At 29.7% G+C, this 26,625-nt stretch overlaps 4 protein-coding genes and 1 pseudogene across 4 annotated transcripts; all 5 read left to right on the top strand.

Annotated features, from left to right (window-relative positions):
• The first annotated feature begins 928 nt into the window (after positions 1 to 928).
• Positions 929 to 1,648, top strand: LOC124831162 (basic form of pathogenesis-related protein 1-like). Its single transcript, XM_047305071.2, has one exon. The coding sequence runs from the start codon at positions 968 to 970 to the stop codon at positions 1,457 to 1,459; it is 492 nt and encodes a 163-aa protein (XP_047161027.2). The 5' UTR covers positions 929 to 967; the 3' UTR covers positions 1,460 to 1,648.
• A 5,033-nt stretch (positions 1,649 to 6,681) lies between these two features.
• LOC124831155 (pathogenesis-related protein 1-like) lies at positions 6,682 to 7,355 on the top strand (annotated as a pseudogene).
• Positions 7,356 to 9,506: 2,151 nt separating this feature from the next.
• LOC124831156 (pathogenesis-related protein 1-like) lies at positions 9,507 to 10,194 on the top strand. Its single transcript, XM_047305064.2, has one exon. The coding sequence runs from the start codon at positions 9,531 to 9,533 to the stop codon at positions 10,023 to 10,025; it is 495 nt and encodes a 164-aa protein (XP_047161020.2). The 5' UTR covers positions 9,507 to 9,530; the 3' UTR covers positions 10,026 to 10,194.
• An 8,941-nt stretch (positions 10,195 to 19,135) lies between these two features.
• LOC124831158 (pathogenesis-related protein 1-like) lies at positions 19,136 to 19,835 on the top strand. The gene has a single exon (XM_047305067.2). It carries the CDS (start codon positions 19,168 to 19,170, stop codon positions 19,657 to 19,659), a length of 492 nt encoding a protein of 163 aa, XP_047161023.2. The 5' UTR covers positions 19,136 to 19,167; the 3' UTR covers positions 19,660 to 19,835.
• A 3,904-nt stretch (positions 19,836 to 23,739) lies between these two features.
• LOC124831146 (probably inactive leucine-rich repeat receptor-like protein kinase At5g48380) lies at positions 23,740 to 26,199 on the top strand. The gene is made up of 2 exons (XM_088091815.1): positions 23,740 to 24,733; positions 25,053 to 26,199. The coding sequence occupies exons 1-2, from the start codon at positions 23,873 to 23,875 to the stop codon at positions 25,989 to 25,991; spliced, it is 1,800 nt and encodes a 599-aa protein (XP_087947941.1). The 5' UTR covers positions 23,740 to 23,872; the 3' UTR covers positions 25,992 to 26,199.
• Positions 26,200 to 26,625: the final 426 nt, after the last annotated feature.

Genomic DNA, 26,625 nt, shown 5'->3' with positions numbered 1-26,625 from the left:
CCGAAACAAAACCCAACAACATTAACATTCTAATGTTGTGAAGTTTAGGTTTCAATTAATGGTTATAATACGGTAAAGTATCTTATATAAACATGTTAAAAATTTATATCATATTCAATTAAATTTAGTATATTTAATAAATTGCAATAGTTAATATTAAATAAAAAATATTTATTGATATATTTATAAAAACTTTGGTATATCTAGATACTTATACAGTTCCTCATTACGAAGGGTTATTACACACACCCCAACACTATGGCCCTAGACATACTTAAGTTGGAGAGAATATCTCAACTGTAAGATGTAAGATCTAGATGATTATGTAAGAAAGCTTGATACATCTGAGATTGGTGGGGGAGCTACAGACTAAGGAGTGTTTCATGTGACTAGTATTACGCGTGTCTAGGCCCACAAGAACACAAGTTATTGATATGGAATTTTCTTTTAAAATCAAGTAATAAATATAATTAATGTAAATATTTAATAATTTACTAAATAAAACAACTTAGGAATCATTACTCAATGTAAACATTTTACAAATTCAATATTTTAATTAATGTTTTATTTAGTCATTCACATAAATATACATGTATTTAAGATAAATATTCTTTTCATAATTTAAGATTTAATGTGAGTCTTAAATTTTTAAATTTTATATGTTACGTTAACATATAAAAAATGTTACAATATTTGAGTACTGAAATTGATAAGAACTAAATCCTTTAAAATGTAATTAAAAACAAAAAAAAAAAGGTTTAGTTTTTAGTTTGATAGTTATTTACTTTTCCAGTCATCCGAGATCACTTTGAAATTTGTAGTTTTCTTTAGCTCAACCTTTTCTAACAACCAACCTTCATTACACCATAAATACCTCACAAAAGCCTCAATCTTATTCATCAAACACCTCCCTTTCAATATTAATTTCTGCAAAACTGTGAAGAAATTAATACTATAATCAAACAAAATGGGGTTGTGCATTAAGGTTTGGTTTTGTGTACTGAGTGTGTTGGGGCTGGCAATTATGAGTGATCTTGCCAACGCTCAAGATTCACATAAAGACTATCTGAATGGACACAACCCTGCACGATCAGATGTTGGTGTGAAAAATATAGTTTGGAATGACACAGTTGCTGCTTTTGCGCAAAAATATGCTAATGAACGTAAAGATTGTCAACTGGTTCATTCAGATGGTGGTGGCATCTACGGGGAGAATATTGCAATGAGCACCGGTGACATGAGTGTTGCAGAGGCAGTGAAATTGTGGGTGGATGAGAAACCCTTCTACGACTACACTTCCAACTCTTGTATTGGTGGAGAGTGTCTGCATTACACTCAGGTTGTTTGGAGAAAATCGGTGTATCTTGGATGTGCCAAAGTACGTTGCAACAATGGCGGCACCTTCGTCACTTGCAATTATTCTCCTCCCGGCAACTATATTGGCGAAAGACCATACTGATTTCCTTCATCGTAGCTGCTGCAACAATCATGCATTTCAGATCTATTACATATTAAGACTATAAAGTATAATAAATTTTCATTCTTGTAATGTTTTTCATTCTAGCATAATAATGCTTGTCTTGTGGGTACTTGATGTCTTTTGTTTGCTTGTGTTTTTTCTTTAATTTCTTCTCTTTTAACTTAATTAATGGCATGGTGTGTTTGGAGAAACATATTAATGAAATTATTACAATTTATCTTACTACTGTTGTCTAACTAAAATATTAGTTATTCCAAAATAAACTGAAATTTTAGAATTAACATTTTTTGAAAAAACTAATAATATTATATTCCAAAATATTAGTTATTCACATGCCATTTTACTAATGTTAATAGATAAATGATTATATTCTCTTCCCTGTCTTGTCCACTCATTAGTCAGAGGTAACAAAACAAACCTACTCCTGTACACAATTTCATAAAAGGAAAAGGAGAATTATATAAAAATAAATAAAGAAAATAAAATATTAATCTACTTTATCAAAATTAGATTTATATCTCATAAGAATGTAAAATTCATAATAATAGTAGAAAAAAAAACATACTTCAACAGAGGGTAACACGAGAAATAATTAATTAAGATAACACAGAAAAATATGAGGAGGAACCGAAGAAAATGAACTATAACATGTTAACAACTTTATTTTTACAATATTTTTATAATAGAAAATGTGTTTCTGTTTTATGGATTAATATATTTAAAATGGACCAATCATAAATTATTATAAAAAAATTATTAAAAAAAATTGTTGAAAAAATATTTATCCAAGAAAATAGAACACATGGTACTTGAATGGGTGTTGCTCCCTCCACCACCACACCTTTCTCCCTCCACCTCCCATTTACTATTTTGCCCCTAAGTAAATTTTTTTTAGGGTTATTTTTTAATTTTACCCATTCACAACCTATTCCACTAATAACTTATTCCAGTTCTTCGTATATGAGTAAAATATTTTTCTTTTATTTTAACATTATATTTCTTCCTCTCTTTCTTTTGTCGGTGTGAGATACTACAAGTTGTAAAGGTTGATGGTGGTGGAAAGAATTATCAAGCAGTCTCCCTCTCGTGGTGTAGTGTCGCTCTCGTGGTGCAATGTGTGGAGTGGTGCAGTGCGTGTGTTACTTCCTCAAGGTGCGTATTCGAATAAACCTTCAAATAAAATCCTAAAATAAAAAACGTAACCTTTAAACAGAGGTGACATCCTTCAACGGATGTCAAAATCCTTCAACGGATGTCAAAATCCTTCCAGGGATGTCAAAATCCTTCAACGGATGTCAACATCCTTCAATGGATGTCAACATCCTTCAACGGATGTCAACATCCTTCAACGGATGTCAACATCCGTTCGTTTTTTCCTTAAACGGATGTTGACATCCGTTGAAGGATGTCACCTACGTTTTTAATTTTAGGGTTTGTTTTATTAGTTTATTCTTTATTTTAGAAATATTTTAATAATTTAATTTAAATGTTTTGATTTATTATTTTTGAATATATTTTTAATGTATTTTAATAATGTAAGGAAAATGAAGAAGAAAGAAACAGATGAGGAGAAGTGAAACGAAGAAGACAAATGGAGTTGTAGAGTAAAACTGAAGACAAATTGTTAAACGGAATTGAGAGATGGAAAGATTGAGTGCAGGGAGTAAAGTAGGAGAATTAGGTTTGAAATAAATTAAAATAGTATAAGTAAAAAATTTTAATTTGAGGATATAATTGGAATTAAAAAAAATTGGAGAGGTGGAGGAAGAAAGGTGTGATGGTGGAGGGAGCAACACCCCAAGTAGGTTATGAACGGAAGGCCTCAATCTTATACTCAAGTTATCTTTCTTTGTGTTTAACTTCTTCCGCTTAGGGGTATCAATAAGTATAGATTATGTGATCCGCATGCTCGTAAAAGAAGTGTAAGATATGTTAATTATTTTGGTTCGCTCATTCGCTTATCTCGTATGGTTCGTTGTTCACAAGGGCCAACCCAGGTGAGGGAGATTGGGAGGTATAATCCGTTTGTGTGAATTTTTCTTCAAATATATTTATAAATTATGATTATGATGTGTTCACTTATTAGTTATATCAAATTTTATGTATATTTATTATAAATTAAGTTTACTTTTAAAAAAAATCTTTAATAAGTTCTTAATTCTATTTGATAACTTTAAATTTAGTTTTCATTGTTTAGTTATATATTTAGTATGAAATTTCTAATAAGGTAGTTACACAATTAGAAATTTTTAAATTAAGAAATAGGTTTATAAAATTTATTATTTTTACAAATTTAATCAAATAATGATAAGGTTATTAAAATTTTGCATCTAACTATTTACATACTATAATTTAGAAAGAAAATTATAAAATAAATATTTTTTTATAAGCCGGTCCACGAATTAAATATTATGCAGAATTAATTAAAAAAATTAACTTGTGTTTCTTATGCAGGTAAGTTGACCCGGTTCACTTTTTACAAATAGATCAATATAGAGAAAACATCTTATTATATGAAACTTAAATAAATGGTTTTTTTTCAACTAAAATATTAGGTATTCCTAAAATTAATAATTTAGAATTACCGAATTCTGAAAAAAAAAATCTCCTGCTAAATCCCCTAAGCTTTCTAAAATTATACCCTTTTTTTTATCTTATATCCTTAAGTCTTCCTATATATCTTAATTATGTATTCCCAATGTTATATATAGATTAATTTTATATACTATATCACCATACGTCAAATATTGATTTGTCTCATAATGTACTTGTGGTTTACTATTTGTTTTTCCTCATTGAATTTTCTCACAAAATTAGATATTCATTGAAACATCAAATAGTGCATCTTCAAATTTAATTCAATTTTTGTAGCATGTTTACGACAGTTAGGTTTATTGAATGAATAATAAACTTACACTAATTTGTATGTATGATCAAATATAAAAATCTATTCCATCTTGTATTAGAAAATATGAGGAAATTAATTTGTGGTGGAATAAAAAAGCAGGCAAATTGATTCTGCATGCGTATATCCATTGACCAAGAAAACAAAAAGCAGAAAAATGGTGTTGCACAGATTAACTTTTATTTCCTTCTAAATTCATCAAAACATTTGACCCTCCTTGATTGAAGCTGAGTGACAAAATTAAAGCCAAAAGTTTCCTTTCAAGAGAAGAAAATTATTCAGTCTAAGTTATGTAACATGTTGGTCGTGTTTCTGCACATGTATTTCGTTTTGTGTTGTCACGAGTCATGTTGCATGTTTCTTTGTTGCTCCATTTGATTATGATAGTAATTTTGTATGAAAATTCTGAAGACTTTCTATAAAGAAAATAATAATAATAATAATATTAATATTATGTAGCTAACTAGAGTTTGGTACATGCATGCACCAATTAATACCAACTAGAAGGGATGCATCTTAGAAATCTTCTAACTTTTCTTTCCATTTACCTTCTCTTACACGGCGGTATATCATTATTGTATGCCCATGGTCATGGTCATGGTCATGGTCACCATCACACGTCATAGTCCAGATTATGTCATCCAATAACATTCAAATCACATACATTGTGGAAACAATGACAAATGTAGAAATCTGAGTGATTTTATGGTTATTTTACTTTTCCTAATCTTACAATATGAAATAAACTAATATTCCAATTTTATTTAGACTAAAAATGCGGACTCGACTAATAATACAAAATAGGTACGTATAGACGACAGAAACTTAAGTTGTTACATAATCCTTTTTGTTTTTAGTAAGGGAAAAATCACATTTTAAAAAAAAAATCAGTAATGCAGTTAATTAATTATGAAAAGTTTTGCTGACTCGGTCAAATTTATGTCTCATAAAAAATATGCTAAATTAAATGTAACAAATACTATGGTAAAGAAATTTTAATGAAAATTTCAGTTACATAACCAAAACAAAAGGTAATAGAAAAACTACAGCTACAGTATAAAAAGCTTCGTCCTCCTAACACATGTTTAATGAAAATTGTGGAAGTAGTATATAGACTCAACACCGCTAAAGCAGACACTAATTAAACATTGTTGACTTAATCGGAACCTAATTTCAATTGAGAACGTGTCATACTAAAAAAAACAACCTTTGTGCAAAATCAGTTTCTTTACATTTCTATAGTCAGCTGTATTGTAGGGCTGGACGTCCCTACATACTAAGGAAGAGATGAATGGCCTAACTTAGTAGATTATCTTGACTAAACCAAAATAAGTTAAAGATTCTATACGGATTATTTGTTAACTTAAACATCGAAGTGTCTTTGCCAGATATTTATGATCGGTTGGAGCGGAGACAAAAACAGAGTAAAGATACAGTTATTATATAGTATCGGAGAAGAAATTGTGAAGATGTTTAAAGTTACTTAACCCAATACCTGAAACCGTATGAAATATTAGTGTTTGAAACTTCTTTTTGGATATTTTGGAATGTTTCTGTATAGATTGTGTAGGACTGAGAGACTAACCCTTATAACGTGACTTTCCTACTTTCTTGATTAGGGAAAGATACATGTAAAAGACACTTCCATGCCCAAGTTAGGAACGGTTTAGTGAATTGTTTATCACAATTGAGTATTTTGGATCTAGTAGAACTTACCTGCCTTTTGGCCATGTCCTCATATTTATAAGTGTTTCATGATCTTAAACTAGTGCAGATCTAATAAAATAAACACAGACTTACCTTTAGATTCGTTTAGTTACTAATAAACGATTTATCAATATCTTCAATTAGATATATTTTATTATTTTACCGTCTGCTAGACTGTTGGCCCAATAATAACTTAAACGCTGACCCAATTATGATCCAACATTGTTGATGTTGCGAATGAATCGATCATTGTTGATGTAGCGAATGGACCGATCTGTCGTAGCGGATGGACCGTTTGACATATACTATATACCATACATAAATCATTCTTCGTTTGGTCTATATAATATACCAAAGGATGGATCGAACGGTCCCGAATGTTAACCGTTCGGTCTATACTATATACCGTACTTGTAACATCCAAAATTTTCCAATTGACATATTTAAAAGATAGACCGCAACCTCAGCAGCAAGTAATACAATTTCTTAGTCAAACACGCATTTCCATTTTGAAAATTCTACCATATGTTTGCTTACAATAAATATTTTCTGTTGAAACCCTATAAATACCTCGCAAAAGCTCCAACAAGATTCATCAAATAAAATGGAGTTGTGGAAGATTTCATTTGGGGTGTTGTGTGTGTTAGGGTTTGAGTGTGGCTGATGTAGCCTACGCTCAAGACTCACAAGCCGACTACTTGAACGAACACAACTCTGCAAGGTCAGAGGTTGGTGTTGCAAACATTGTTTGGGACGATACAGTTGCTGCTTTCGCACAAAACTACGCAAATCAACGCAGAGGTGACTGCAATCTGATCCACTCTGGTGGTGATGGGAAATATGGGGAGAATCTTGCAGGAAGCAGCGGTGACCTAAGTGGGAAGGATGCTGTGAAATTGTGGGTGGCTGAGAAATCAAATTATGACTACAATTCCAACTCTTGTGTTGGTGGAGAATGCGGACACTACACTCAGGTTGTTTGGAGGAACTCTGTACGCGTTGGATGTGCGAAAGTAAGATGCAACAATGGAGGCACCTTCATCGGTTGCAACTATGATCCTCCTGGCAACTATGTTGGTGAAAGACCCTATTAATCATTTACTTCTCTGAATGTACCAGTTACCACTTTCTACTGCTTCTATATTTCCAATAAATCACTATAACATGCAAGTTCTGCATCCTGCATGAATTTAGGTCTCCACCTTAGTAAATTCATGTAGTAACTTGTATTGAAGTTATAATAAAATGTTGTTTCTCGTACTACTTTATAACTTTTGATGACTGTGTGCTTCTATAGTTGATTTTAGAAAGAAAAAAAATCTTTGATACCATTTGATAGTAAAAGTAAAATGGTAAAAAAAAATTGTATTTATAAAGAACGTCAAAAAAATTTATATTTAGATCGTAATAATAAATATACAAAAGTTTCAATAATATATATGTTCTTCATTATATTGTGATTGTATAAAATTAAAATTAAAATTAAACTGTTATTAAAATATTCTAGTCCTAAATATTATCCCATCTCTTTTGACCAATTATTAAGATGTTGTAAGTAAATCTAAGACTGTCAATTGGAATAAGGAATAAACTCTCTGATCCAATATCTCTCTTTGTCTGGAAAGCTCATCAGCTTCATGTTTTTGTTCAAACACCTCTTATAATCAATATAAAATAATGTTCACGTTAACACATTTTTTTTATAACATTTTAACACACATGATATTTTTTTATTAAATTTTGATTACATCAATATAAAAATAAATTAATAATAAATTAGTAAAAAAATAACATATGCTGTATTAAAATATTTTTTCTCTATAAAGTATATAAACTCTTTATTTTTTACAAGTTCTTGATGTACACAGTAAAAATAAAAATACTAGATATAAAAATACAAATAAAGGAATCTTCTAGCTTTAGTCTTTTTTGAGGTGTATAAATTAATGGAATATCATAGACTTTAGATATACAGACAAGAATGTTTCCTTCTTAAAGATAAAATGTAATTCTTGAAATGATTTGTGGAGTTTTGAGATGAAAATGTTCATACGCATGATATTATTATAAATATAAAGGGGAAATTTCAAACATCCACATCATTTTGAGAAGAATAAAGATAAAACAGTAGAAGAAAAAAAAGTTATAAATATAAGAAAATATTTTTTTAACAATTTTTTTAACAACTTTTTTAAAATACTTACGTGGTGGTTTGTGATTCAATCGTTTCAAATATTTTTCTAAAATAAATTTAATCAAATCAATAAAATAATAATACGATGATCTATTATTAAAATATTGTTATAAAAAATGGTTAACTTATCGTAATCCAACATACATGTGGTGTGATGAACGAAAAAAAGAAGTAAAAAAAGATATATTGTAGACCTGTAGCTTTCTGTTTACTAGGTGTTTTTAAAACAAAATAAAAATATCTTGTGGTGCTTATGTGTTCCACTGTAATTGTCTTTGCTTATTTTTTTTGTGCATTTTTTTAAATTGAAATATTATTATTATGTGGAATACAAGTTTGGTAGACGTCATCGACACCACGTCAACAAACTTTCTAGTTTTGTGTCATCACACACGATGCTATGATTTTGAAGATTCTAGATGAATTAAAAATATCAATATCCAATATAGAAAATCAAATACACCTATATTTGTTGTGATACTGTTGTACCCTGTTTAAGTACTAGACTTATTATTAAATTCTATTCTTAAATATTTTTACCTCAACATAACACCAATAATTATTATGCTGTATTTATACTTTTTCAATCCCGTAGCTACCAAATAATTCCTACTAGCTGCTTCAAAACACATACACACTCTCATAACTTTGATATTTCTATTTTCTATACAATAAACACATAAAAATCATTACCTAATTTACACTGTTGATAATAATACCAACGTTGTCCTAAGAATTTATGATTTTCTTAATAACATTTGTAATATCTAGATATTTCTGCTAGACTAAAAACAATCGAATAGACTTTAAATGCGCATCCATTGACCAATAGAATTTATGATTTTCTTAATTCTATTCCATAATTTAAAATTTAGTTTTCATTGTTTAGTTATATAAATTTAGTATCAAATTTCTAGTAAGTTTGTACTAACAAAATGAGAAATTTTTAAATTATAAATATTACTCATTTTAAGGAATAGGTTTATAAAATTTATTATTTCTACAACTTTAATTAAATAAAGATAAAAGGTTATTAAAATTTTCTGCTAACTATTTTACATGGTATACACCTGAGAGAGAAAATTAACAAATTCAAAAGATAGACCGCAACCTCACCAGCAAGTAGTCATCCACGCATTTCCATTTTGAAAATTCTACCATATATATGTTTGTTTACACAAAATATTGTCTGTTAAAACCCTATAAATACCTGACAAGAGCTTCAACCAGATTCATCAAATAAAATGGAGTTGTGGAAGATTTCATTTGGGATGTTGTTGTGTGTGTTAGGGTTTGTGAGTGTGGCTGATGTAGCCTACGCTCAAGACTCACAAGCTGATTACTTGAACGAACACAACGCTGCAAGGTCACAGGTTGGTGTTGCAAACATTGTTTGGGACAATACAGTCGCTGCTTTCGCACAAAACTACGCCAATCAACGCAGAGGTGACTGTAATCTGATCCACTCTGGTGGTGGTGGGAAATATGGGGAGAATCTTGCAGGAAGCACTGGTGACCTAAGTGGAAAGGATGCTGTGAAATTGTGGGTGAATGAGATATCAAAGTATGACTACAATTCCAACTCTTGTGTTGGTGGAGAGTGCAGACACTACACTCAGGTTGTTTGGAGGAACTCCGTACGCGTTGGATGTGCGAAAGTAAGATGCAACAATGGAGGCACTTTCATCGGTTGCAACTATGATCCTCCTGGCAACTATGTCGGTCAAAGACCCTATTAATCATTTACTTCTCTGAATGTACCAGCTACCACTTTCCACTGCTTCTATATTTCCAATAAATCACTATAACATGCAAGTACTTCATCCTGCATGAATTTAGGTCTCCACCTTAGTAAATTCATGTAGTAACTTGTGTTGAAATTATAATAAAATGTTGTTTCTCGTACTACTTTATAACTTTTGATGACTGTATGCTTCCATAGTTGATTTTAGAAAAAAAGAAAAATCTTTGATACCATTTGATAGTAAAATAAAATGGTCAAAATAAATAAATTTTTTATTTCTAAAGAAAGTGAAAAATATTTATATTTAGATCATAATAATAAATATAAAAAAGTATTATTCTATATGGTTATATGGTGATCGTATAAAATTGAAATTAAAATTAAAAAGTTATTAAAATATTCTAGTTCTAAATATTATCCCAACTCTTTTGACCAATTATTATAGATGTTGTTGGTAAATCTACGCTGTCAATTGGAATAAGCAATAACCTCTCTGATCCAATATCTCTTTTTGTTCAAACACCTCTTATAATCAATATAAAATAATTTCCACGTTAACACATATTTTTTTTATAACATTTTAATATATATGGTATTTTTTTTATTAAATTTGGATTACATCAATATAAAAATAAATTAGTAAAAAAGTAACATATGCTGTATTAAAATATTTTTTCTCTATAAAGTATATAAACTCATTATTTGTTACAAGTCCTTATACACAGTAAAAATAAAAATACTAGATGTAAAAACACAAATAAAGGAATCTTCTAGCTTTAGTCTTTTTTGAGGTGTATAAATTAATGGAATATCATAGACTCTAGATATACAGACAAGAATATATCCTTCTTAAAGATAAAATGTAATTCTAATGATTTGTGGAGTTTTGAGATGAAAATGTTCATACGCGTAATATTATTATAAATATAAAGGGGAAATTTCAAACATCCACAGCATTTTGAGAAGAGGAGAAATAAAACAGTAGAAAAAAAAAGGTTATAAATACAATTTGACGCGATGAAAAAATTGTAAAAAAGATATATGTTTATTTATAATTTACCTTTTACAATCTTGTAGACGTGTAGCTTTCTGCTTACTAGCTAGGTGTTTTTAAAACAAAATAAAAACATGGTGCTTATGTGGTTCCACTATAATTGTCTTGGCTTATTTTTGTGCATTTTTATTTAAATTGAATTATTATTATTATTATTATTATTATTATTATTATTATAATATAGAGTACAAGTTTGGTAGACGTCATCTGCACCACGTCAGCAAGTTATCTAGTTTTGTGTCATCCACGATGTTATGATTTTGAAAATTCTAAAGTAGACGAATTAAAAATATCAATATCCAATGTAGAAAATCAAATACACCTATTTTTGTTGTAATATTGTTGTACCTACTAGACTTATTATTAAATTTTATTCTTAAATATTTTTACCTCAGTATAACACCTAATAATTATTGTGCTGTATTTATGCTCTTTCAATCACAACTACAAAATAATTCCTACTATAGCTGCTTCAAAACACACCTCCCAACATACACATTCTCATAACTTTCAATCTTCTACTTACTATACAATAAACACATAAAAATCATTACCTAATTATACACTGTTGATAATGAAACCAGCGGTTGTTCTAAGAAATTATGATTTTCTTAATAACATTTGTAATATCTGTAACATCCCAATATCCCACATTGGATAATTCATAATTTATATATTGTAACATTACATTTACGGTAACATCCCGTAATCTCACACTTAAAAATTCATAGTTGATATATTTTAAACTCAGATTTCAACTATAAACTCCTAAATATAACTTGAATTCTTCTAACTTATTCTTCGATCTCTTTCTTCCTTGGTATTGTTTCAGACGACATTCCTTCATCTGCTCCCGTATAACGAATTATACGATCATCGCACATACCCAAACACAAAAGAAAACACAAACAAGTAGGGTAAGCTAACATGCAACAAATCATTTATAAAACATGCATAATTACTTTGATATAAGTATCATATAATAATTATGTCATACACCCTCATACCATCGTACCACAATTCCTATTGCACACTCGTCCCATAATACCCAATAAACACCACAGTACCCAATAGACACTCATTTCACAATACCCAATATACACTTATCCCCGACGATATGTTGTTGAGTAATTCAACGAAAGCTTCCCCACTTGTGATGCCATTCTTAGTCCCCTCACTATGTCCAAAACCGGCACATAGACCAGGACATCCTGCCCTTCATACCATCCACAATGTTAGTCCCCTCACTATGTCCAAAACCGGCACATAGACCAGGACATCCTGCCCTCCATACCACCCACAAGGATAGTCCCCTCACTATGTCCAAAACAGGCACATAGACCAGGACCTCCTGCTCCTCTCACCACATAATTCATCCCTCTCTACTTGAGACTAGATAATTATTAGAGTATCAGGATAACCCCCAACTACGGGACTCTTAACATCAACATATACACAAATACCATAACATTATTGAATCTCTCCACAAGACTCATACCATACTCATATTCCTCAACTCACATTATATCCTTACAAAATCTCCCCATAATACTCATATCATGTTCAGACGCATAAACTCAATTGCAATATAATAAAATGCAATAATCACAATTATAATTCATAATTTCATATCTACCACAATAACATGAATTAATCATACATTTCCATTCCAACAACATATATTGCATAATAATTTAACAGTACAAAATCTGTTCAATAGGATTTAAGTCAAAAACTTGTCGAGTAGACTTCCAGGAAAGAGAGGTGCGTCACAATGGACAACTTAAGTACCAAGTCTTTCCTTAGCCAAAGTGTTCCTCAACTAGTTTTTAACAAATTTCTTATTTACAGATTTTAAACAACAGCATATAATATTAACACCGAAATTTAATATAGATATCAAAAAAATAGAAATTTAGCAATATTGAGATCCCTGAGAAGATACGAAATTAATATCTCTAAATCGGTAACTCCGATTTCAAATCTGAATGGTCACAAAAATTCACTATTTGTTATAAACTACATATTAAAATTTCAGGTTGATCCAACGGTTAACTAGATAGATATTGAGGTTTTTACCGAGGTAACTCAGGTGCAGAATTTTAAGTGGTTTTCGGTTATACTCAAAATGCGGAACTAATTTCCCTAATCACAGACATTTAATTACAAATCTGAACGGTCAAAATGACTTAATATGTCTTATGAATTACATACTAAATTTTGGGCTCAATCTAACGGTAAATGAAATATATATGAAATATTTACCATGATAACTTAAGAACAGAAATATAGTGTTCATCAGATTTTTCAAAACTTAAAAATTATTTTCTCCAAACATAGACTTTCAATTAAAAATCCGATCGGTCAAAGTGTATTAATATATCTTAGGAATCATGTATAAAATTTTCAATTTGATCTAACGGTCAAATAAGTCATAATATATATTTTACCGAGATGACTCAGTAACAGATCTACATGGGTAATTAATTTACTCAAACATGCAGGATTTATTTCTCTAAGTACAGACATCAAATTACAAATCCAAACGGTCAAGGTGAAGAAATAGGTCTTAGGATTCATATATTAAAATTTTAGCTAAATCCAACGGTCAAAATAATTAAAAGAAAAGTTTTACCATACTAACTCGAAAATAAGAAAATTATAATAATGAAAACTAAATTTATATAAGTGAATAGATAACTACCATTACCAAAATTTTAACATACTCATAACTCATATTCATTATCATAACATGAATAAAATCATATGCAAGAAGGATTAGCTCCCCTACCTCTATTCCAGACTTAATCTCCTGCTCCGAATTTGTTTCCCCGGAACCCTTCACAACTTCTACTCTTCTTGCAACTAAAAAATTTCTCCCTAACTCTTTTTTTTTTCTATTTCTCAAGCTCTCACTTGATTTCTCTTCTCTTGGTGCAGAATACCCTTCCCTCCCATGGCTATTTATAGTAAAAAAAAATTTACTATTCATTAATATTTTAATATTATTTATTATTTTAATATTATTTAAAAATAATATTTCAATCATTTTCTCACCAAATCTGATCCTAATTTCTACCTACTACTTTCTTCCATGCTAAGGAATCTAAATGCTGAAAATTTTTTTTTTTTTTACTATTTACTTTTTACTATTTACTATTTACTTTTTACTATTCAATTTAAAAAATTTACTAAATAAGTTACCAAAAATCTGAACCTCTCCTTCTAAAATTACTATAATTTTATATCCAAAATTTACATTTTTCTATCCATTAAAATTATTATTACTAATAAAATATTAAAATTTACTACTATAAATATATATATATATATATATTATTTTATTTTTTCATGAATCTTACAATATCTAGATATTTCTGCTCGACTAAAAATAGTCAATAGACTTTGGATGGGCATCCATTGACCAAGAAACTACAAAGGTTGTTTCACTCAGTTAATTATCTTTCCTGGTGAATTCCTGAAATAATAATAATAAAAAAATCCGATCTCAAAATATAGCTAGGATTCATAATAGACGTGAAGTTTTTTATTTTAATGTTTCTGTCAAAATTTTATTTTTAATTATGGGCTAACGGAGAAAGATGTTAGTAAACTATGAATCCCGTTATAAAATGAACAATATATTAAATATAATAATAAATTCTGACAACAATATCTTAACAAATTTAAGATTGAAAGAAACATAATCCACCTTATTCAAACTGTTTCTCTTTAATAAGACTATAACGGACTTCATTATTTTATATTTATTTTTAAAGAACAAATATATTTTTACTTTCATTGGATTATTTTATTATTTCAATATTAATTAATTAAATTTTATAGAAATAAGAATGACGATAGAAAAATATGACATCATAAAATATTTAATATTGCAATAATATATTATTATCAAATATTTAAAAAATAATTATAATTATATACATGTTAAATTAAAGTACCAACTAAAATTTTATAAAAACTAAAATATGTATTAACTTTACAAACAAAACAAAGTTAATAAAATTAAAAAGTATTTTTAAATAATTATAAGAAAAAAACAAGCATTGAGACTTAAAAGTATTTTAAGTGTTTATAATTTTGTTTCTCAAAATTCTAATAAAATATATTTTTATGCGGCTAATAAAAATTTTAATACAACATTCCAACAAAATCACATAAAAGATAAAAATAAATTAATAATAATTAAGATTTAGCATAGATTTTAATATTTCGAAAATCGATATATCTTAAACGAGCCAAAAGAAGTTGTGACAATAGACACTTGGTCACTTGCAATTATTCTATTGACGAAAGACTCTACTAACTTCCTCCATCGTAGCTGCTGCAGCAATCATGCATTTCATATCTATTACACAGTAAGACTATAATGTATAGCATCACTATTATTTAAATAAATTTTCATTATCTTATGTCTTTAATCCTAGCATAATATACATGTGAGTTTGTAACTCACGTAATTAATAATGCTTGTCTTGAGTGTTGTGGGTATTTGATGTCTTTTGTTTGCTTGTGTTTTTTCTTTAATTTCTTCTCTTTGAATTTAAATAATGGCATGGTATATTTGGAGAAATATATTAATGAAATTATTAAATTTATGTCACTACTTTTATCCAACTAAAGTAGTAGTTTCCAAAAACTAAAATAGTAGTTTCCAGAAAAAAAAATCTGAAATTTTAGAATTGATATTTTTTAAAAAAACTAATATGTTATTCCAAAATATTAGTTTATTCACATGCCATTCTACTAATGTTAATAGATGAAAAAACTAATATGTTATGCCATTCTTCCGCTTAGGGATATCAATAAGTATACAGATTATGTGATCCGTATCGTAAAAGAAGTGTAAGATATGTTAATTATTTTGGTTCGCTCATTCGCTTATCTAGTATGATTCGTTGTCCACATGGGCTAAGACAGGGTGAGGGAGACTGCTATGTATAATCCTTTTCTGTGAATTTTTCTTCAAATATATCTATGGATTATGATTATGATGTTTCACTTATATCAAATATTATGTATATTAGTCATAAATTAAGCTTATTTTTCAAAAAATCTTTAATCAGTTCTTAGTTCTATTCGATAACTTAAAATTTAGTTTTCATTGTTTAGTTATATATATTTAGTATGAAATTTCTAGTAAGCTTGTAGTTACAAAATTAGAAAATTTTAAATTATAAATATTACTTATTTTAAGAAATAAGTTTATAAAATTTATTATTTCAAATTTGATTAAATAAAAAAATATTATTAAATTTTTTTATTTAATTATTTTACATACTATATCTGAAAAGCAAATTATAAAATAAATAATTTTTTATGTAGGTCGATCTACGAATTAAACATCACGCAGAACTAATCAAAGAAATTAACTTGTGTTTCTTATGCGGGACAGCATGCTTACTTTTCTACCATAGGACAGATCAAATATAGGGTAAACATCTTATTTTATAATTTTTATGAAACTTAAATAAATGTTTTTTTTTCAACTAAAATACTAGTTATTTCTAAAATTAATAATTTAAAATTATCGAATTCTGTAAAAAAAAAATCTCCTTCTGCTACATCCCCTAAGTTTTCTAAAATTATACCTTTTATTTATTTTATCTTCTCCTGAAGTCTTCCTATATATATCTTAATTATGTCTTCCCATTGTTATATAAAGATTAATTATATATACCATATCACCACACGTTAAATATTGATTTGTCTCATAATGTACTTTGTTTTTCCTCATTGACTTTTCTCACCAAATTATTCATTGAAACATTAAATAGTGCACTCTTCATATATTCAATTCAATTTTTGTAACATGCTTACGACAGTTTGATTAATTGAAAGAGTAACAAAATTACACTAATTTGTATATATGATCAAATATAAAAATTTATTCCATTCATGTACAAGATTAAACTTCTAATAAAAATTATTTGATATTCTCTTGTATTAGAAAATGTGAGGAAATTAATTTTTGGTGGAATAAAAAAGCAGGCAAATTGATTCTGCATGCGCATATCCATTGACGAAGAAAAAAGAGAGCACAAAAATGGTGTTGCACAGATGAGGGATGATCCCTCCATCATCCCATCTTCTCCCTATATCTCCCCAATTTTTTTTAAAATTTCAAATTTACCCCTTTTACTTTTTATTTATCAATTTTACCTTTTATTTTTTAAAACTCTAATCTCAATTCTCTCTCACTTTCACGTTTCCTTTCACTCTCAACATCAAGCCCCCACCCCATCCCCACTGTCACTTTCTCTCTTTCTCTTAATTTTCATTTCCGTTAACACAATATTTTCCATTTCATTTCAAATTCCGCGAGATTCACCGAACACCCAGTGATCATCGAAGAGAAGTTAAGCTCCTGGGGCCTAAACAATTTTGTTTACAACGGCAAGAGTTATCTCCTGGTGATTCAGAGTTTCAAGTTTAAGCATATATTTTCAAGTTTGGTTATTTAAAGACAAGGAAGTGGGGAAGAAATTTTTAGCAGATTATATTATGGAATCATGATACTTCAAAACTAATCAGAAATTATAAATTTTTTAAATTTATACCATGCAGAGAAAGTGAAAATTAAGAGAAAGAGAGAAAGTGACACTGGGGGGTGGGGGCTTGCTGTTGAGAGTGAAAATGAAAGTGAAAGTGAGAAGTGATTGAGATTAGGGTTTTAGAAAATAAAAAGTAAAATTGGTAAAAGAAAAAAGTAAAAAGGGTAAATTTATAATTTAAAAAAATTTGGAAAGGTGGAGGGAGAAGATGAGGTGGTGGAGGGAGCATCACTATGGACAGATTAACTTTAATTTCCTGCTAAATTCATCATCAAAACATTTGACCCGCCTTGATTGAAGCTGAGTGACAAAGTTAAAGCCAAAAATTTCCTTTTAAGAGAAGAAAATTATTCAGTCCAAGTTATGTAACATGTTGGTCGTGTTTATGCACACGAGTCATCTTTGCATGTTTCTTTGTTGCTCCAATTGCTTATGGTAGTAATTTTGTATGAAAATTCTAAAGACTTTCCATAAAGAAAATAGTAATAATAATAATAATAATATGTGGCTAACTAGAGTTTGGTACATGCATGCACTAATTACCAACTAAAAGGGATGCATCTTAGAAATCTTCTAACTTTTCTTTCCATTTACCTTCTTTTACACGGCGGTATATCATTATTGTATGTCCATGGTCATGGTCACCACCACACACATCATAGTCCAGATTATGTCATCCAATCACATTCAAATCCCATACATAGTGCAAACAATGACAAATGTAGAAAACTGAGTGATTTTTATGCTTATTTTACTTTTCCTAATCTTATAATATGAAATAAACTAATATTCCAATTTTATTTAGACGAAAAATGCGGACTCGTCTAATAATACAAAATAGGTACGTTATAGACGACAAAAACTTAAGATTTAGATAATCTTTTTTGTTTTTAGTAAGGGAAAAATCACATTTAAAAAAAAATTGTAATGCAGTTAAATAATTATGAAAAGTTTTGCTCGGTCAAATTTATGTCTCATAAAAAATATGCTATATAAAATGTAACAAATACTCTGATAAAGAAATTTTAATGAAAATTTTAGTTACATAGCCACAACGAAAGGTAATAGAAAAACTACACCTACAAAATAAAAGCTTCGTCCTCCTAACACATGTTTAATGAAAGTTGGGAAGTAGTATATAGACTCAACACCACTAATTAAACATTGTTGACTTAATCGGAACCTAATTTCAATTGAGAACGTGTCATACTAAAAAACAACCTTCGTGCGAAATCAGCTTCTTTACATTTCTATCCTCAGCTTCTTTGTGAAATATTAGTGATTGAAACTTCTTTTTGGATATTTTGGAACATCCAAAATTTTCCAATTAACATATTTAAAAGATAGACCGCAACCTCAGCAGCAGCAAAGTAATACTACAGTTTCTTAGTCAACCACGCATTTCCATTTTGAAAATTCTACCATATATATGTTTGTTTACACAAAATATTCTCTGTTAAAACCCTATAAATACCTGACAAGAGCTCCAACCAGATTCATCAAATAAAATGGAGTTGTGGAAGATTTCATTTGGGATGTTGTGTGTGTTAGGGTTTGTGAGTGTGGCTGATGTAGCCTACGCTCAAAACTCACAAGCTGACTACTTGAACGAACACAACGCTGCAAGGTCACGGGTTGGTGTTGCAAACATTGTTTGGGACAGCACAGTTGCTGCTTTCGCACAAAACTACGCCAATCAACGCAGAGGTGACTGTAAACTGATCCACTCTGGTGGTGGTGGGAAATATGGGGAGAATCTTGCAGGAAGCACTGGTGACCTAAGTGGGAAGGATGCTGTGAAATTGTGGGTGAATGAGAGATCAAAGTATGATTACAATTCCAACTCTTGTGTTGGTGGAGAGTGCAGACACTACACTCAGGTTGTTTGGAGGAACTCCGTACGCGTTGGATGTGCTAAAGTAAGATGCAACAATGGAGGCACTTTCATCGGTTGCAACTATGATCCTCCTGGCAACTATGTCGGTCAAAGACCCTATTAATCATTTACTTCTCTGAATGTACCAGCTACCACTTTCCACTGCTTCTATATTTCCAATAAATCACTATAACATGCAAGTACTTCATCCTGCATGAATTTAGGTCTCCACCTTAGTAAATTCATGTAGTCACTTGTGTTGAAATTATAATAAAATGTTGTTTACTTTATAACTTTTAATCACTGTGTGCATCTATAGTTGATTTTAGAAAGAAAAAAAAAATTCTTCGATACCATTTGATAGTAAAAGTAAAATGGTCAAAATAAATAATTTTTTTTATTTATAAAGAAAGTGAAAAAGATTTATATTTAGATAATAATAATAAATATACAAAAAGTTTCAATAATATATGTGTTCTACATTATATGGTGATTTTATAAAATTAAAGTGTTATTAAAATATTCTGGTCCTAAATATTATTCCATCTCTTTTGACCAATTATTAAGATGTTGTAGGTAAATCTAAGACTGTCAATTGGAATAAGCAATACACTCTCTGATCCAATATCTCTTTTTGTGTTGAAAGCCCATATGTTTCATGTTCTTCTTCATTTATAATCAATATAAAATAGGATAATATATGTTAATATATATCCTTTACAAAATTTTAACACGGCATACTATCATTTTTTATTAAATTTAGAAAATATCAATAAAAAAATAATGAACCAATAAAAAAGTAATAAATATACTATATCAAACTATTATTAAAAAATCTATGTTAAAATATATTTTTTCAATATAAAATATGGAGATTTATTATTTGTTACAAGTCCTTCGTATACACAGTGAAAAAAAATACTAGATATAAAAACAAAACTAAAGGAATCTTAGCTTTAGTCTTTTTTGAGGTGTATAAATTAATGGAATATCATAGACTTTAAATATATAGACAAGAATATGAATTTTGATATTTTGATAACTTTTTATAATAATTTTTTTTCAATAGATTATGTATCACTATTTTATTTATTTTGTTTAAATTAAAAAAAATATTTGAAATGAACCAATCACATACTATTATATGAATTCACTAGATTGGTAGAAGGTGGAACTGTGGGATTAGATTGAGGAAGAAGTGTCAATAGACCATGAATTTGCTCTTGAGAAAGTCCTAGAGTTGAGGAATGTGACTGTGCCGGAGAATTATTATAAGAAGAAACTACTGTAGAAGGATCTATTGTAACATTGTGGACTCTTTTCGATTTGAGATCAGGTGGTAATCCATGTATTAGAAAGCAAGTATCAATGGTGTGGTTTGTCCTGCCACAGTGAGTGCATTGTCGAGGTGCACCAAATCTTTCCCCTAAGGAACGAGCCTGAGAACCTTGATATGAAGATCTTCCCCAGCCATAATCATTGGCATGAGAGGGTTTACCTCTGTCATTGAAGGTAGAAAAAGAAGGTTTAGATTGAGAAACTTTTGACGCCACGACTGGAGGTTGAGAAAGAATTCCTGATTGTAATTGTCGCTCATGTTGAATTATCATCGAAAAAAATTTGGGTAAAGAAGACAAGGGATCCATGAGAAGGATCTGAGAGCGAACAACAGAGTACTTATCATTCAAGCCTCTAAGAAAACAAAGAACACAATCATTTTCACGATATTCCTTCATTGTCTTAGAAACAACACAACAAGAAGCAGAAGATTGGCATTTAATAGGGCGAAAATTGCAAAGTTCATTTCAGATAATCTTTATTTTAGTGTAATATACAGTAACACTTAGGTCAAATTGATGCATTGAAAAAATATCTTGATGCAATTGTGAAATTCGAACAGAATCACCTTGGGAGAAACGATCTTTGAGATCCTTCCATGCCGCAGCGGCAGAGTCAATCCGAGAAATCCAAACTGTGAAGGCTCTATTGAATGCAAGGTTCAAGATTAAAGACTTAGGCCAACTCAAGTATTTTCTGGGCTTAGAAATTGCAAGATCTCATCAGGGCATTAATTTGTCACAAAGGAAGTATGCTCTAGAGTTACTAGAAGAAGTAGGATTGTTGGGATGTCAACCTGTTTCTACTCCCATACAGCCAGGCACAAAATTTTTCAAAACAGAAGGAAAACCCTATCCAGATGAGCAGGCCTATAGAAAACTTATTGGCAGCAACAATAAGAATCCTGAGATATATCAAGAACAATCCAGGACAAGGATTATTCTTTTCCTCCAACACAGAACATGCTCTCAAGGCTTTTAGTCATTTTAATTGAGTTGCTTGTCCAAACACTAGAAGATTTATACGTACTCATGTCTAATTGTAAAAAAATAAAGTATTACTAATACTTAATCAACACCAGACCATATCCCATATCTAATCAATATAAAAATTCTTCATGGAGATTCAATTCCTGAAAGACGAGTTTATTTATAAAATAATCATAAAAAAATAATTTTTTAAATTTGTAAAAATAAAAAAGAGAAATGAAAAATATATCAAGTAAAAAAAAATTTGAATGTCAAAATACAATTTACTTTTTTATATTTATCATCGTGCTGTTCAGTGAATTTTGTATAAATCAAAATGAATTAGTGTACATATCGGATTATTACACCTTGTCTAGAAACATCAACTAGTTATTGTCCGGTGTTTTCCTTCAAATTATCTACAAATTGTTTTACTTAAACATAAAAATTTGAAAACTTGAAATTAAATCATTGTTTAAAATGAAATCCCAAATAATAAATTAGTTTTAAAATATAATCAAAGTAAAATTATATTATAAAATATTAATTAAAATAAATCAAGTTTTTTAAAAATAAATTCAAATAAACTACAGAGTTACTAAATATAAATTTAAATAAAATTATAATTTTTTAATGTTTAGTTATATAGATTTAAATAAAATTAAAAATATATAAACTCAAATTATAACTTTTTCATCATTAATATTTTTCTTTAATTTTAATTTTATCACTTGATTTTAAAAAAAATTCAAATAAATGACTTTTTGTTATCACTTGATTTAGAAATATTCAAATAAACAACTTTTTGTTATCACTTGATTCAAATAAATGACCTTGATAATTCATTTAAGAAATTTAAAAATTACTTAATATTCAAATAAATGACCTTTTGTTATCATCAAATCAAGTGATTTATTCCAAAAGTCATAAATATGTTACTTTTGTGGGTATGGCCAGGGAAGACCGAGTCCACATAACTTCACATACACACATAATAGTAAGAAGTGTGAGAACATGGTCATATAATTTTTGTTAAATAAATGCCTACAAAATTTATTGTAAGGATATTTTATTCAAATATAGTTTTATTCATATAATGAAGTGGTGGTATTTTGATACGATTTTAAAGTTAAATTTAATGAAATTATTTAGATTTTTTTTATAAAATTGTGTCAATACGACAATTTGTCGAACTTCAAATATTTTTTTAAAATTATATTATCTTTATAATTTCAAAAGCAAATTATCTCAAATTAGTACAAAAAGTAGAGATGAAAAAACAAAATGTTGTGCCAGTGCTTTTAAATATGAAAAATTATATTTTGATGCCATCTTACAAACAAAAACCTATTTCACAATTAGTTTTATAATGTAACAATAAATATTAATATTTTAATTAAAAAAATGAAAATATATTATTAAAATATGAATATAATAAATTGTTTTAAGGTGTCAAAATATAAATGCTTTTAAATATATTGTGAGATCAAAGAATAAAAATTAAATATTAAAATATTTTAGTCTCTGCTATTGCTAGGAGTAAAATATTGTTTGATTGGTTAGCCTTACCTGGTCCAACAAACCGGATTAGTAAAACCACTTAGAAAAATAAAATAAAAGGATAAGCAGAAACAGTGCATCAATAATTTTCATATGAGAAATCTGCCTCTAATTATGCATTTTTAATGTAGAATGTCAAAATGTAGCAGTATAATTAATTAATGTTCTAGAGTCATAGTGTTTATGAGAAAAATCAAATATACTTCTGGGAAATTTCAATGCATGAATGAGTTTATTAACTGAAATTCTGACGCAGTCAAGGTGTTTGAAAAGTCTTCGCTATGACTAGGAAAATACAATACACAGCAACTTATTCCGATGTTGCTTTTGGCAAGCACGTCATGATATTAATTCTTGATCTTTGAGATTTCAATAGAGGCAAACTTCTGCAGAAAGTGAAAACTCAAATATGAACCATGCCTCAATTTGTCCATTTTACTAGTTCTGTTGTACTCCTATGTGTCTACAAAAATGAAGCCTACCTCAAGAAATTATTATCCTCTTGTTTTCTTTGGGTCATTATTCTGTCTCTTTATGGCCAGATTTGGTGCTGAAAGTGACATTTATTGCTTGCAAACTATCAAGAACATGGACACTTCTGATCTCTTATCTAGCTGGGATTTCGAGAGCAACACCGAGCGTGGCATATGCAGATTCGGCGGTGTTGAATGCAGCAGCAACTATGTGGAAGATAGAGTAATCGGTATATGGCTATCTAACATGGGGCTGAAGGGTCAGTTTCCTCGTTGCATCGAGGATTTCATATGGTTGCAGACTCTGATCCTCTCACACAACGACCTTTCTGGATATATCCCAAACGATATATCAGCCAAGCTGCCATATCTGACCACACTTGATCTCTCAAATAACTATTTCTCTGGTGAAATTCCAAAGGGTATTGCCAATTTGTCAGGCTTAATTACCCTTCTACTTGATGGCAACCGGTTAACAGGCCAAATCCCACAAGATCTTGGGTTGCTTCCCAGGCTGAGAGATTTCAGTGTTGCAAATAACTTGTTGGAAGGGTCAGTGCCTGTTTTTGTGAACAATCTTAATGTGAGTTTGAGCTATGCAAATAATAGTGGACTCTGTGGGGGAATACTAGGAAACTGTGATGAGAGCTTGTTTGGTAGATCGTTCTGGTATAGTTTTATTGTTGCTTTTGCTTGCTCAGCTACTTCTGTTCTAGTTTCTTTCATGTACTATTATGCACCTTGGACAGAATTCAAAAAGAGGAGGAGTAACGCTATTCATCCCCTAGTCAAGAAGCAGAACACTGAACAAGAAGCTGACTTGCTACCACTGGCCTTTCATGAGCAAGGAAGCAAAGAGGTTTTCTCTCTCTCTCTCTCTCTCTCTCTCTCTCTCTCTCTCTCTCTCTCTTCAGTTGTGTGAGCCGACTATATTTGATATCAAACAAAGTCACAAATATTAAATGAACAAATGTTCAAGTTATTTAAAAAAAAAACCACAAAGATTGGAAACACTTCTGTTGTCTCGATCACACCACTTTTCTTATAATTAAGAAATTCTAAGTTGCAGTTTGTCTCTTATATCAAAGTCATATATATGTATTACATATTTACCTTCAAAATTTAACTGCCATGCATGATACGGGCTGATGTATAGTGTTACATTACATCATCTACAGCTATCAATATTGTTGGAGAGATTTATTACTAGAATGAGCTTCAAGGAATTATGCAAGGCAACCGATTACTTTTGCATTGATAACGTGTTGGGGATAGGAAAGACAGGGATTATGTACAAGGCAAAGGTATCAAATAGTTGTATTCTGGCAGTTAAGAGACTGTATGATGCTGATAAGTACAAGTGGAAATTCTTACTTGAAATAATGATTCCGGGAAGACACAGGCACAGAAACATAGTTCTACCGCATGGATTCTGCATAGAGAAACATGAAAGGGTTTTGGTGTATGAGTACATCTCTAATGGAAGACTCAGTGATTGGTTACAATCTGACGAGGGACATCAACCAACAAAATTAGAATGGTCCGAGAGGATTCACATTGCACTTGGGATTGCAAGAGGTTTATCTTGGCTCCACAAAAGGTGCAACATAGTCCACCTCAATTTAGATTCGGAGTGTGTCTTGCTGGACAAGTACTTTGAGCCAAAAATTTCGAATTTTGGCAAGGCGAAATTCCTAAACCAGACTGTTGAAGATCATGTGAGGATGAAATTCTTTTTGGTTGATAGACTTGGAGTGAAGGGTTATGCTGAGAAGGATGTCTATGATTTTGGAATAATCCTTTTTGAACTTTTAACGGGGAAAAGACTAAGTCCATCCACTGATTCTTCTGACAGTATTAATGGCCATTTGATGAAGTATATCAGTAAGAACTTCTTCACTGATCCTGCTGACTTTTATGATGCCATTGACGATTCTATAATGGGGAAGGGTTTTGATGATAAAATCCTACGTCTTCTTGAAGTTGCATGTGACTGTGTTAAGACATCTCTAAAGCAAAGGCCAAAGATGGTTGACATTCACCAAACTATAAGAGCTATGTGGGAGGGCTACAAACCCTGCTTTCATTCTGAAAGTCTGACAGTAAAAATAAAATAAAATAAATTATATATATATATATATCAGACTAATCTCAGTTCTTAATCAGATACGTAAGATCTCAAATAAATCCATGAAGGTGTGAGAGGACGGAAAACTGAGATGACTTTTTCATTGTTTACGTAAATTACAAGTCTTCTATATTTTAAAACTTACAACTAGTTTAGCATGAGTGCTAGAGAAATAGTAAGGAAATTAAAACCGCTGCTAAAATGATAATTAAGAGCCTCAATGATACAGATAACTAATTTTAATGAAAACAACTTTGGCTCTAATTACAATTCTTCTTAGTATTTATAATATTAAAATATAGCAGTGGCTGATGTTGTAGCCATAGAGTGGGCCAGCGTGGCGAAAATTCAAATTGAAGTTCTAGAAATTTGGTACGAGGTTTTATCCACTTTATTTATTAAGGAGAAATCAAAACTATGAAACGATCATCGCGATAATTTGGAATTTGGCTGATAAAACTGACTAAGAAATTACAATGGAGCACTTCAAAAGTGAAAGTCAATTAAACTTATTTTTTTTATATTTTTTACATGCATGCCATAATATTTATAACATTAAGGGTGATAACCTAATTAACCTTAATTATTGGTTAATTTATTAAGATTCCTGCACTCCATCAAAT

Source organism: Vigna umbellata, chromosome 5 (assembly GCF_029865625.1).
Source record: "Vigna umbellata cultivar VRB3 chromosome 5, Vumbellata_1.0, whole genome shotgun sequence".
Taxonomy (NCBI): domain Eukaryota; kingdom Viridiplantae; phylum Streptophyta; class Magnoliopsida; order Fabales; family Fabaceae; genus Vigna; species Vigna umbellata.
The sequence above is the reverse complement of the archived record's forward strand: the minus strand, read 5'-3'. Positions and strand labels throughout refer to the sequence as shown.